Source organism: Diospyros lotus, chromosome 12 (assembly GCF_014633365.1).
Source record: "Diospyros lotus cultivar Yz01 chromosome 12, ASM1463336v1, whole genome shotgun sequence".
In the NCBI taxonomy this organism is placed as follows: domain Eukaryota; kingdom Viridiplantae; phylum Streptophyta; class Magnoliopsida; order Ericales; family Ebenaceae; genus Diospyros; species Diospyros lotus.
Window position 1 is genome coordinate 6919899 of NC_068349.1, and position 12835 is coordinate 6932733.

At 41.0% G+C, this 12835-nt stretch overlaps 1 protein-coding gene across 2 annotated transcripts in view; it reads right to left on the reverse strand.

Moving 5' to 3' along the window:
• The window catches only part of LOC127814177 (formin-like protein 14), a 32467-nt gene extending 20408 nt beyond the window's left edge, over positions 1 to 12059 (reverse strand). For both annotated transcript variants that reach the window (XR_008026295.1, XM_052355487.1), the window contains exons 1-7: positions 11801 to 12059; positions 10244 to 10361; positions 9422 to 10131; positions 9129 to 9350; positions 7108 to 8936; positions 6711 to 6834; positions 5711 to 5782 (exon numbers count right to left, since the gene is read on the reverse strand). Coding sequence is in view for 1 of the 2 variants with exons in the window: in XM_052355487.1 (XP_052211447.1) it covers positions 5711 to 5782; positions 6711 to 6834; positions 7108 to 8936; positions 9129 to 9350; positions 9422 to 10131; positions 10244 to 10316 (3030 nt within the window). In the remaining variant the exon portion in view is untranslated. The remainder of the gene's footprint in view (positions 1 to 5710; positions 5783 to 6710; positions 6835 to 7107; positions 8937 to 9128; positions 9351 to 9421; positions 10132 to 10243; positions 10362 to 11800) is intronic.
• Between the last annotated feature and the right edge of the window lie 776 nt (positions 12060 to 12835).

The following is a 12835-nucleotide window of genomic DNA, read 5'->3' on the forward strand; positions in this document are numbered from 1 at the left end:
ATATTGAGCCGAATTCCCATAGACCCCATGAGCTCTTGCCAAAATTGGCTGGTAAAAACCTTGTCACGATCGGATACAATGGTTCCAGGTACTCCATACTAAGAAACCACCCTGTCAATGAACAGCCGAGCCACTTCCTTGGCCGTGTAGGGGTGAGATAACCCAATAAACTGAGCGAATTTGGTAAACCTGTCCACTTTTCCTTCTGACTTAGGCATCCCCTCGACAAAGTCCATGGCTACGCTAGTCCAAGCTCTGTTTGGTATAGGCAGAGGTTGTAGGAGGCCCGGATGGGCCACATTTTCCAGTTTACACCTTTTGCACGTATCGCACTCTAACACAAACCTTTGGACATCTCCCCTCAAGTTAAGCCAGTGAAATATCCGCTTAATCCTCAAGTAAGTATTCTGAATGCCTAAATGCCCACCCACTGGTGACTCATGTAGAGTTTGCAATATTCTATGTTTGAGGTTTCCTCCCTTTCCTATGACAATCCTCCCCTTGTACCTCAACAGCCCTTCTGTTAAGGTGTAACCGTTAGCCCCCCTTGGCAATACCACCACTTCCTCTAACGTCTTCTTCAACTGCTCATCCCTATCATAGCTATCAATTACCTCTTGACACCATGTCGGCACTACCGCAGTAATTGCTGAAGTGCTGCCCTCTTCTTGGCGCCTTGATAGTGCATCAGCCACCACATTTTCTTTGCCTCTTCTGTACTATATAGAGTAATCAAGCCCCATCAGCTTAGCCATCCCTTTTTTCTGCAGTTGAGTGTGTAATCTTTGCTGAAGTAGAAACTTGAGACTCTCATGGTCTGTTTTAATAATGAATCTGCTGCCCTCCAAATTGTGCCTCCATTTCTCCACTGCCATCAGCACTGCTAGGAACTCTTTTTCATAGATACTTAGCCCCAAATGCCTTGTGCTTAGGGCCTGGCTCAGAAATGCTAGCGATCTACCCCTCTGCAGGAGAACTGCACCAATGCCTACACCACATGCATCCGTTTCCAGTGTAAAGGGTTCGTTGAAATCAGGTAACCCCAGAATGGGGACTGTCCCCATTGCTTCTTTGAGCTTTCGGAAAGCCTGCTCAGCCTCCTCTCCCCACTTGAAATTCCCCTTCTTCAAAAGTTCTGTTAGTGGCCGACTCAACACCCCATAACCTTTTACAAACCTCCTGTAATAACCGGTTAGACCAAGGAATCCCCTTAATGCCTTAAGGGTTGTGGGTTTAGGCCAATTGAGCATAGCTTCTATCTTCCTCGGATCTGTTTTCACCCCTTCACCAGAGATCAGGTGACCCAAATATTCAACTTGGCTTTGGCCGAAAGAACACTTAGATCTTTTGATGAACAGCTGATTGGATTTGAGGACCTCTAGGGTAGTTTTTAGGTGCTTTAAATGCTGGTCAAGAGAGGGACTATACACAAGAATATCATCAAAGAAGACTAGTATAAACTTTCTCAAATATGGTTCAAAAATTTGGTTCATAAGGGACTGAAAAGTGGCTGGGGCATTGGTGAGCCCAAAGGGCATCACCAAGAACTCAAAGTGCCCATGATGGGTTCTAAAAGCAGTCTTATGGATGTCTTCAGGCTTCATCTTGATCTGGTGGTAACCAGATCGAAGATCCAGCTTGGAGAATATGGTTGCATTGTGTAGTTCGTCTAGGAGATCTTCTATTAGGGGTATTGGGAACTTGTCTTTTATGGTGATGGTGTTTAATTGGCGATAATCCACACAAAAGCGCCAGGTCCCATCCTTTTTTTTAACTAAGAGCACTGGTGAGACGAATGGGTTATAGCTGGGTCTTATGAAGGACTGGTTCAGCATTTCTCTCACCATTTTTTCGATTTCTGATTTTTGGGTTGGTGAATATCTATAGGCCCTGATGTTTATGGGTTCTAAATTTGGCTTGAGATGGATGGAATGGTCCAGGTTGCGGGAAGGGGGTAGGGTGTTAGGCTCGGCAAACAGGTCCCCAAATTCAATAAGCAATTCATCGATAAGATACTGAGAGTGTACCTGGTCAATCCTCCCTTGTGGGCTGCAGGTCACCACGTTCAGTTCCCCCACCGTTAGTTGTTCCCATCCTTTGCCCGCAGCTACCATTGAGAATAATTGGGCCAACTTGCTCCAATTATTTTTGAACGCCTTATGCAGCCTCTTCCCTGTTATCAGCTTGCATGTCCCAGTCTCCCTTCCTCCTTTTAAGGTCATCCTCTTTCCTCCCCTGTCAAAGAAGACTTCCATCTTATTGAAGTCGAAACTTATGGGGCTCACCCCTTTCATCCAATCCACCCCGAGCACCATGTCACAGCCCCCCAGTTGCAATAGCCTAAGATCAGCTTCAAACACCTCTCCTTGCATCTCCCAATTAAATCCATAGCAACCTGAACTGCTCAGCATCTTACCCCCGTCCACTACTGTCACACTAAGGGGCTGGGTATTAGAGAGCTGGCACCTCAGCTTTCTAGCGATTTCCCCATCCAAAAAGCTATGGGTGCTTCTGTTATCTATTAAGACCAGCAAGCACTTGTCCTTCGCTTTCCCTTCTACCTTGATTATCTTGTTGTCGGTCACTCCCTTCAAGGCATGGAGTGATATCTCCCCATTACTCTCATTCTCAGATTCCTCCTCCTCTTCACTTCTATCTCCTTCCTCTTCTTCCAGTGTTTCTGAGTTTCCCTCCAATAGGAGAAGTTGGCGTTTACACTGATGCCCCAGAAAATACTTATCTCCGCACCTGAAGCACAGTTCAGGCTGTCGCCGCTGGTCATTGTGCCTCGCACTTGGTTGGGGTATCGTTGGGGGCCTCATTCCAATATTGCCCCCAGTCCACTCACGACCAATTCCTCTTCCGCCTTGGTGGGAGGATCCTGCCGTCATAGTTTTAGTTTGTTGCCTCTGTTTCTTCATCAATGCTTCTAGTACCATCTCTTGCAACCGGGCACTCTCTACTGCTTGCTCCACCGTCCGAGATCGGATCATTTTAACCATTGGCCTTAAATCATCACTGAGGCCGCTCAAGAAACTAGACACAAAATATGCTTCGGACATGTGCGAATCTTGACTACTCATTAGAGACCGCAGCTCCTCAAACCTTTTCAAGTAGGTTTTTAGCTCGCCCATTTGCCTGAGTTTATTAAACTCTTCAATAACGTCAGTCATACTACGTTCTCCAAATCTCTCACACAGCTTCTCGGTGAACTCCCCCCACATAGGCTGGCCCCTCACACTAACCCATCCTTGGTACCATGCATCCACCACGTCATCAAAGTAGGCAGTGGCTAAGGCCACTCTCCGTCCTAATGGTATGTCATACCAATTAAATATTCTTTCGCACTTCCGCAACCACCAACGGGGATTATTACCCTCGAAAACAGGTATCTCCATTCAGGGCATGGGAAAACCGGCTTGTTGGCGATGCCCCTGTTCGTCACGTCCCCTATCCAGCATTATTCCTTCCCCCATGTCCTGATCATTCTCCATATCAGGAGTTTCAGGCCTATTTCGTCCCCTCTCATGATGTAAGAGAGGTTTTGTTCTGTCACGCGGGAGAAAGTCAGGGGCCAGACTGACTGGGTTTTGTCGTGTAAACATCAGCATGAATTGCTGGAGCTGGTTACCCAGCTCTTCCCTCGTCTGCGCCATCTCTTCGTGCAGTTGAACCAGTGTTCCATCTAGCTTTTGATCGATCGACAAGATTGCCTCGTGGTTGCGAGTGTTTCCTAGTTCGAGCTGGTCTACTCGTCTCTGGACCTCAACCGTGGACGAGCTAACCTGTTGCAGTTGGGTCTCCATGTTTTTCATGCGAGTTCCTTCCGCCATGAGTTAGAGACAAGCCTGGCCCGGAATCAAGCTCTGATACCAATTTGTCACGATAGACAAGAGAAAGTCCTTGAATCGGTGTGATACAAGGACGGGCAAAGGGGAGTGGAAGAGAGGGAGAAGGATTAGAAAAGCGTATGAGGGAGAAGAGTATGAAAACAGAGAGAATAGTGGAGGAAAGTTCTTAATTCATTCATGTCCTCTCTCCATCGGTGGAGGAGTTAATATACTCGCTCGGTGGGGAGAATCTCGCCCATGCAAGCGATTACAGCCGATTACCTCAGATCCCTTTCCTAACCAATTCCTTTGTCTTTTCCTCAAGCCTTACACGTAGCCTGACATCTAACCGAATGCTAGCTGTAGCAGAAATATTCTAACGGAAATAGGGAATTACAACCAAGCAGAAAATAAACTAGGCTAAGAGCAAAAAATTAAAATATCTGTGGCAGGTTCATGACATCTTTCTACAAAGAGACTATTTTCACAACTCGAACTAGTGGCCTTCCAATCACAAAGGAGCTCATATTTGTATGGATCACACTTGACATGTTTTAAAAAGTAAAAAATAAGGAGAAATGAGTTATTCAGTTATCTGTTATAAAATCTTGCTTCTCTGTATTTAACTTGACATTCATTTTGAATCCATATTTGCTCATTGCTTCAGTTATGCATGACATTGTGATGGACCTCTCGTACATGCATTGATTCATCTCCTTTACTTATAGTGTATAAAATTATATTTATTTTCACATATTTATAGGAGTAGCCTATAGAATACTGTATGCTAACAAAGGTGATGTTAGCCATTAGTGCACCATGTTTCACCCTAGTTAGTGGGAGAGTTAACCCCATGTGTCTTGCAGCATGCATGTAACAGTGTATGTGTCGCAGCCTAGATTGTTATGTTGAATTATTGTGCTTCTTGTATACTCCATATATGTGCATTACTTTTTCTACACATGCTTTACAACCTAATTCCCATATCCTGTATACCTCTTGTTGAATTTGAAATGTCACATGCATTAATTACTTTGTTGCATTCAATCATATACTGGTTTCCCCTTCATCATAGTGCATTTTATTTGCTAACTTTGTTTATAGACTTACTCTGTTGTATTTAACATTTTTCAAATTCGCAAACTCAAGTTAGATTCATTCTACCAGTCATTAACAGCTATTATGGTAGGATCTGACCGATCCTTGGGTTTGAAGACATAGTAAACACACTCCTGGATTAGACTTACCCTAGGAGACCACTTATATTCAATTAATGATGTGTATATTTATACCATTGACCATTCGATTTATGGCATGTATACTCTGACTCAAAGATCTGATTGATGACACATTATCTGTTCAGGCTATCCTGTTGGCATTATATTCATAACACGAATTAGAGGTTATTTAGTGATACCATCAGTCTTCTTTACTTAGTCTACCATTATTTATGAATGTAGATGTTAGATAATGTTGTGACATCATCGGAGGCTTGTTGACCCTTAGTGGGGTCCACAGTTCTATTAAAGGACAGTGCTAATCATGTCCATTCAATTGCCTTGGAATTCTTAACTTGCACAGACACCAAGCTAAGAGCTTCCATAACCAAAATAAGTAAGAAGGGGAAAGAGGGGTCTGAGCTTTTAACATCATTTATAATAGGGAGAAATAGCTTTAACATTTATCAGGTACCCAGTTGGATTTTTATCACTTATATATTCATGTCAATTAATTGACCATTCCCAATACATCAAGTCCCTTACAGCATGATTCATTTGGAAAGAAATTTATAAAGAAAATCAGAGTTCTAATTCTGCTACCCTCTAAAAATTGCATTTGTATTGCTACATGTACAATGAGACTAGAAAAGATGAACTTACAATCATATCTGGTAAAGGAATCTTTATTTTGGTGAGCATGATTTCACAATTGTTTGCTCTACGCAAGTCAACCTGAAAAGGTAAACAAAAGAAAGAAAATGAGCAAGAAATAACAAAAGATGACAACTAAACCAAGAGACGTATTTAAGTGAGAAAACCATATGAGATATATCATACAAGGTGAAAGAATTGGAGAAAGAAATTGCAAAACCTTCTCATCAGGCACACAGCTAGGACAATAAAACAGATGCTCCATAATTGATTAATTGACTTAAACAGAAGACTTATTTCAAATGCAAATGCAATGCTATCATCCTAAAAACAAGTATGTTTCAGGAAGAGAAATTGGTGGTGCCCTTGTTCATTGGAAAAATCAAATTTCATTAAGAGCAAATAAACGTAATGTGAAAAATTATTATGTCCGTTAACATGTCAAAACCACACCTCAAACAGTACAATAACCTTATGCTTGGAAGACAGAATAATTAAGATAAGACTTCCCACGAGATTGAATTGTAGCATAGAGGTAAGTAACTGCAGCTTCAAAGAGATAAAGATTACAAAGTAAACCAAACCAGTATATCTTTACCAGCTGCTTAAATTGAAAATTACTTAAAAATTGAAACTTCCAAGGACATGAGATAAGACTTCCTACAAGATTGAATCGTAGCATAAAGATAAGTTACTGCAGCACCAAACAGATACAAATGCAGCACGGCCAAATGCACAAGGATTACCCTGCATTTACCTAGGACAAATTAGCCTAAAACACCTTTGGACCAGACTGGCAAAGAGGAAGTTGACAATCTTTAACAACCACTTGTCTTCTATAATCATGACACATAACAAATTCACATTCTTAAAGGATTCCTAAAATATATTTCAGACTGACATCATCTTTGACAGAAATTTCTTAATCACAGACCTGTTCTGATTCTGCCTAAGAGGAATTGGTACTGCAAAGAATTCTGAGGAAGTTAAAAGATATGTTGTAACTTACCAACTGAACTTTCTCTGGTTTGTTGATTTTAGAACCACGCCGACCTCCAAGTTTACTAGAGCCATCTGAAGCAGAAGCAGCTGAGAAGAGACTTTCAAGTTCTGATATATCAATCTCAGGGGCCCTAACAAAAATATCCATCATGTAACGACAGAAATGTATTTAGACCAAAAGAAAATATACACCAAAAAAAAACAAAAGAAGAAAATAGACACAGGAATAACCAATCATATAAAGCTGCAGGAGATGCACATCAAATAGCTTATAACAAAAGGCTTCATCGACTTCTGTGCAAGGATTTTTTATGCGCTGTATAGAGATACCATTGTACATAATTTACCAAGATGCATAAGTAAAGAGAGCCCACAAATTATAATATCTAGTCAGGTTCATGTACCTTGACTGAATTTCCTGTTTTTGAGAGTCAGCCCACAAACTCCCTTGCACTGCTCGTGTAACTTTCACCCAGTGTAAGGGCTTTAATGAAGACCGCTTTGGAGGAATAGAACCTATACCAACTCGACCTCTTCCGTGACTTGACAAACCTGTGACAGCTCTTCCCCGCCCAGTAGATGGAGGGGGCAGCGGTGCACTTGAACCTTTTGCTCCAGGTGGTGGAGGTGGAGCCGATGCCAAACCTTGACTTGGAGGAGGAGGAGCACCAGGAGGCTTTGGTGCCTGTGGAGGAGGTGGGGGAATTGAACCTTTTCCAAGTGGTCCTGGCGGAGGTGGTGGCCTTGTTGAAGTGTTAGAATGAATCGAAGAAGGAGGAGGTGGTGGTGGTGGTGGAGGGCCCTTGCTTGTGGTGGGAAGTGGGGGTGGGGGTGGTGCTGGAGGGCCTCTATTTGTAGTGGGAGGAGCAGGGGGTGGTGGAGGAGGAGGAGGAGAAGGATGGCTGCTTGCACCGGGAGGTGGCGGAGGTGGGGGTGGAGGTGGCATTGTAGGCCCTCTACTTGTAGTGGGAGGTGCAGGGGGTAGTGGAGGAGGTGGTGGCGGATAGCTACTTGTAATGGAAGGTTGCAGAGGCAGAGGTGGCATTATAGGGCCTATACTTGTAGTTGGAGGTGGAGGAGGTGGGGGGGGAGGAGGTGGAGGATAGCTACTTGTATTGGGCAGTGGTGGTGGAGGTGGGGGTGGGGATGGCACTCTAGGGCCTCCAATTGTAGTGGGAGGTGCAACAAATGGAGGAGGAGGAGGTGGTGGAGGATGTCTACTAGTATTGGGAGGGGGTACTGGAAGACCCCTGTTGGCAACAAAAGGGGGAGGGGGTGGTGGTGGTGGAGGCAGCAAAGGTGATGATGGTGATGAAGGCAGCAGCAAAGAACCTCTACTGTTAGCAAGCGGTAGAGGTGGAGGAGGTGGAGGTGGTGGTGGAGAAACTATATTGGCAGCATAAGGTGGACAAGGTGGTGGTGGTGGTGGTGGTGGTGGTGGTGGAGATGGTGAAGGTCCTCTAATAGAATTGGTTGTAGAAGTAGGAGTAAAAGGTGGTGGCAGTGGTGGTGGAGGAGGAGGAGGTGGCAAAGGTCTTATACTATTATAATTAATTCGCAAAGGTGGTGGTGGAGGTGGAGGTGGAGCAGTGGGAAGTGGAGGGGCATTTGTACTACAAGCAACAGTCGGAGGTTCTCTAGTTGGCAGTGATTGAGGAAAATGAGGTGAACTGTCTTTACTCAGAAAATGTTGCTGACCTGTTACAGCTGGCACTTGATCTGAAGATGCCAAAGTAACATACTCATCTTGTAGACCACCATCAGAAGGAGAAATAACTGAATCAACAGTGTCTAATAGTAGTGGCGGCAGTGCATCTACAGAAATCCTAGGATCTGATGCTTCATCAGATGCAGAATCCTGAGACAAGGGATCATCCAGGAAATTAAATCCTGTTGCTCCTGCATAGCCTAGGTTATTGACCTTTTCAGTATCTAGAAAATCCAGACTATCAGCAGTGCTAGATGCATTGTTTTCCTCTTCAGAATCAACAGGTGATGAATATGCATTTGCCCTACTTCGTAATATTGACAATTCTTTAACATCATTTAACACTGAAAGCTGTTTCAGTAACCATAATGCAGCATCATCACTATTATCAACCCACTCAACACCACTGAAGAGTTCTTGAACCCTAGAAAAAGCTTCAAGGGGCAATCCACCTCTCACATCACCATCTAAGATAGTTGTTGGAGTTTTACGGGGAGAGATGCTCTCAACCTCACCAAAAAGAACCTGAACATAAACAGAATGATAATTCATAAGATGCATCAATATGGGGGAAATATAAATTAGTCAGATACAAATCACCATCATCATCAAAAACCTTAATCCCACTAGATGGGGTCAGCAAAACAAATGGGCTCTCCAATCATCTCTATCCAAGGATGTCTTAGTGAAATACTGAAAGGTTAAAAAAAAAATTACCTCTGCTCGAAATCCCTTTGGATACCGCACCTTTGAATCCCAAAGAATGTCCAAGTTTTCACAGTTGAGCATCAAGATGTTAGAGCGAATAAAAGCAGTGTTGAACATTATACGAAACATCATGACTTCTCGTTCAGGTTCCAAATCTAAGTGAACACACTCTAGTACAACATCCCCTTGCACCAAACACTGGACATCAATCTTAATTACATCACTGTCCTTCTGCATTAAAGGAAAACTTATGTTAGCACCTATGTATAAAAGCAGAAAGTTAGGGAAAAGGTCCACCTTACCCGTCGGTAGTGGCGAAGGTTCTTGTTTTTCTTTGACATGGAAAACAGCATTTGGGTGGTTAGTCCGCCCTTGCTATGTAGATTTCTACCAAAAATACGGACAAGTGGCCTGCAACCATTTTGATTGTCAAAATTTGGGATAGAACGAAGAATGAGACAATCCAATGAAAGAGCCCGTTCAGGAGGAGGCCACTCTGGTGATATATTTCTTCTTGATACATACTGGAGGTACCGAAGCTGTGAGGGAAATGAATTTAATGGTGACAACAGCTGTAACAATCCTTTAGGAGCCTCCCGATGGATGATCTCAAGAGTCCTTCTTTCTCCACTATGGCTATGCAACTTTCTATAAATCAAGAAACTAGCCAAAAGAAATGCCAACAGAGGCCAACCCCCTCTCTCACAGTGAAGCAGAATAACATTTTGATGATTCCCACCAGAAAGCCAACTCTCACAGACACGAAGGAAATGAAGAATCAGAGACAGCGGTAGAAGTGGGCAACCTTCATATTGTCTTGGATAATCCATGACAGTAACATCATACTCACACAAAATCTCAGCAAACTGACTACGTTTCTCACCTTCTCGGAAATTGAATGCAAGAAAAGATGATTCTGGGAATGCTTCATATAATTCAGTAATGATCTCATGCAAGTAAAGATGGTACAATCCATCGGGCAAAACTTCAGTTGAGAAGCAAGAGTCAAAAACTGCAAGGTTGCACACACCCCCCAACACACATAAATGGTTAAATCCAACTACATACAAATGAAAACAAAATGCAACCAGCACATGTTTACTTTAAAAATAAAGTTCAATTACCATATACTCTGTCAACAAATTCAAGCAAGCCATCAGGGGCTCTTCTGTGAAAGAATCTACTGAGGATCGACATGTGACCTATGAAATTACATTAAATTGTAGACCAACAAGCAAAGCCCTGAAGAAAACAGAAACATGAACTTAACTCTGAGCCGAAAATCCTAAAACATATTCAATAACAAATCCATTTCTCCTTTTTATTGCTAAAGAACTGATAGAAAAAAGTGAAAGATAAAACAAAGGTACTACCATGGAATTCCACATCTTCATACAACAGTTGGTTGAGATATTCTTTTCATCTTCTCTAAGCAACTAAAACATAAAAACAAAAGATTCTTGACTATTCTATTACTTCTTGTTTTTTCTAAACATTCAAACCAAAAAGTATCCAAACTTTTGCAGAATCTGAGCCAAACCCATAAATTAAGGGACTTGTTAAGGTAATTTTGATTGCAGAAAAACAAATCAAAAGGAAAAAAATAAAAGTTCAAAATAGAAAATAAAAAGTTTTAACGTGAACTTGGCATGTTCATTATTTCAAACCAACGAAGAACTACACTACCACAAATAAAACAACCCAACACCACCGAACCTTAGTCCCACTAGATGGGGAGAGCTACACGGATTTTAGCTTGCCTATTATCTCTATCCAATATCATATCTTTTGTATGATTCCATATCATGCATAACAGTTTTTCACCAACTTTTCTTTAGGCTTCCTCTACTTCTTTTGTTAAAAATTTCTTTATTATATCACACAAATACACAAGACATGATTTTTTTAGTGTTCTTCGTAATTCTTTTGATTTTGCTAAATATTGTCAGGGGAAAACAGTACATGTAAAGCTTATGCAGATTTTGACCAAACTCGCAAATATACAAACTGTGAAGGCTATTTTGAGTGCTCAGAAATGAATGGAGAACATACAATAAAGACAAAAACAAAATGATAACATGAATTTCAATCCTAAAAAAATAAATGCCCCACTTCAAATAATCGTAATACAAATATGGCTGAGTTAAGCTGATCATTTCTTTTCATTTTCTTTACCCACGAAAAAACAACAAACATAAAGATTTCTTCATATTGTTCTAATTTCCTCCCACCTACCTGAATATTTCAGCAACCAACTATGGTTATAGGTATACAGATTTTAACTAAACCCATTAACCTAGAAGAACTTGTGAAGGCAATTTTGATTACCGTGAAACGATAAAAAAACTAAAACAAGAGAAAACCAAACAAAAAGACAAGTTAGACTATGAATGTGAGAATCGTCATTATTTGAAACCCTGAAGAAATGCACTACTTCAACTGCAGGTAATACAACATTGGCTTGGAAAAGCAAGCTGACTTCTTTCGGCTTTCTTCACATTTTCCTACACATACTCAGCAACCAAACAGTGGATATAAAGTTTTGCACGTTTAAAACCACACCCACTAACATTCGAACTCGCAAAGGTAATTTTCGACAAATCTGTATAAAAACACGTACAGAGGATCATACAAACAAATACACCGAAGGGTTTGGGAGAAATTGGCGAAACAGAAGGAACCTGAAGCCAGGCAGTAGCAAGAGATTTCGCTGATTTATCGCCTGGCTTGGGTTTCGCTCCCGCTGCTGTACACTGATTTGGCTTTGGCAAGATGGCCTTGAGGCTTGAGCTCTATCGTATCGTCGCCGTTACTTCTTTTGCCTTTGGTTTTTGAATGTTCAAGTTTCAAATTGGGGAAGAAGCAAGCAAGAAGGTGTGCCTTTACAAATGCACAATCACAAAATCGCAAATTACCCCCATTTTTTTCCTCTTTTTTCAATTTCCACCCGTCACCGTGTAATCAAGAGATTTTCTTTTCTTTTTCTTTTATCAGTCTCAGGCATTCAATCGACTTACTCTTCTAAGGTCGGGACCCGCATGCGTTCTGATTAAAAGCATTTATTTTGTTAAAAGTGATAATTAAATAATATTGAGAAACGTACAAATATTTAAATAAATACGAGATATTAGTCACACGCATATTAATTTTAATAAATACAATGTATTTATTATTAATTAATAAAATATTTTATACTTCATCTAAAAATCAAAGGGTTAATTACACCAATAATAACTTAACTTTGCATTCTATTACTGTTTGGTCACTGAACTTTAAAATGTTACTTGTTAATCACTGATATTTCAAAACAGTTATTGCTTAGTCACTGAACTTTGAAATGTTACCTGTTAATCATTTATATTTTAAAATTGTTACTATTTAGTCACTGAACATTAAAATGTTACCTATTAGTCATTGATATTTCAAAACTGCTACTGCTTATTCACTGAACTTTAAAATATTACCCGCTAGTCATCGATATTTCAAAATCGTTTTTCACCCGTCACTCGATAGTCACTGAACTTTAAGTTCACGAGTGACAAATGAGAAACAATTTTCAAATATTAATGACTAACATGTAATATTTTAAAATTTAGTATAACAATTTTAAAATATCAGTGACTAATACGTAACATTTTAAAGTTCAGTAACTAAGCAATAACAGTTTTGAAATATCAGTGACTAGCAGGTAACATTTCAAAGTTTAGTGTCTAAGT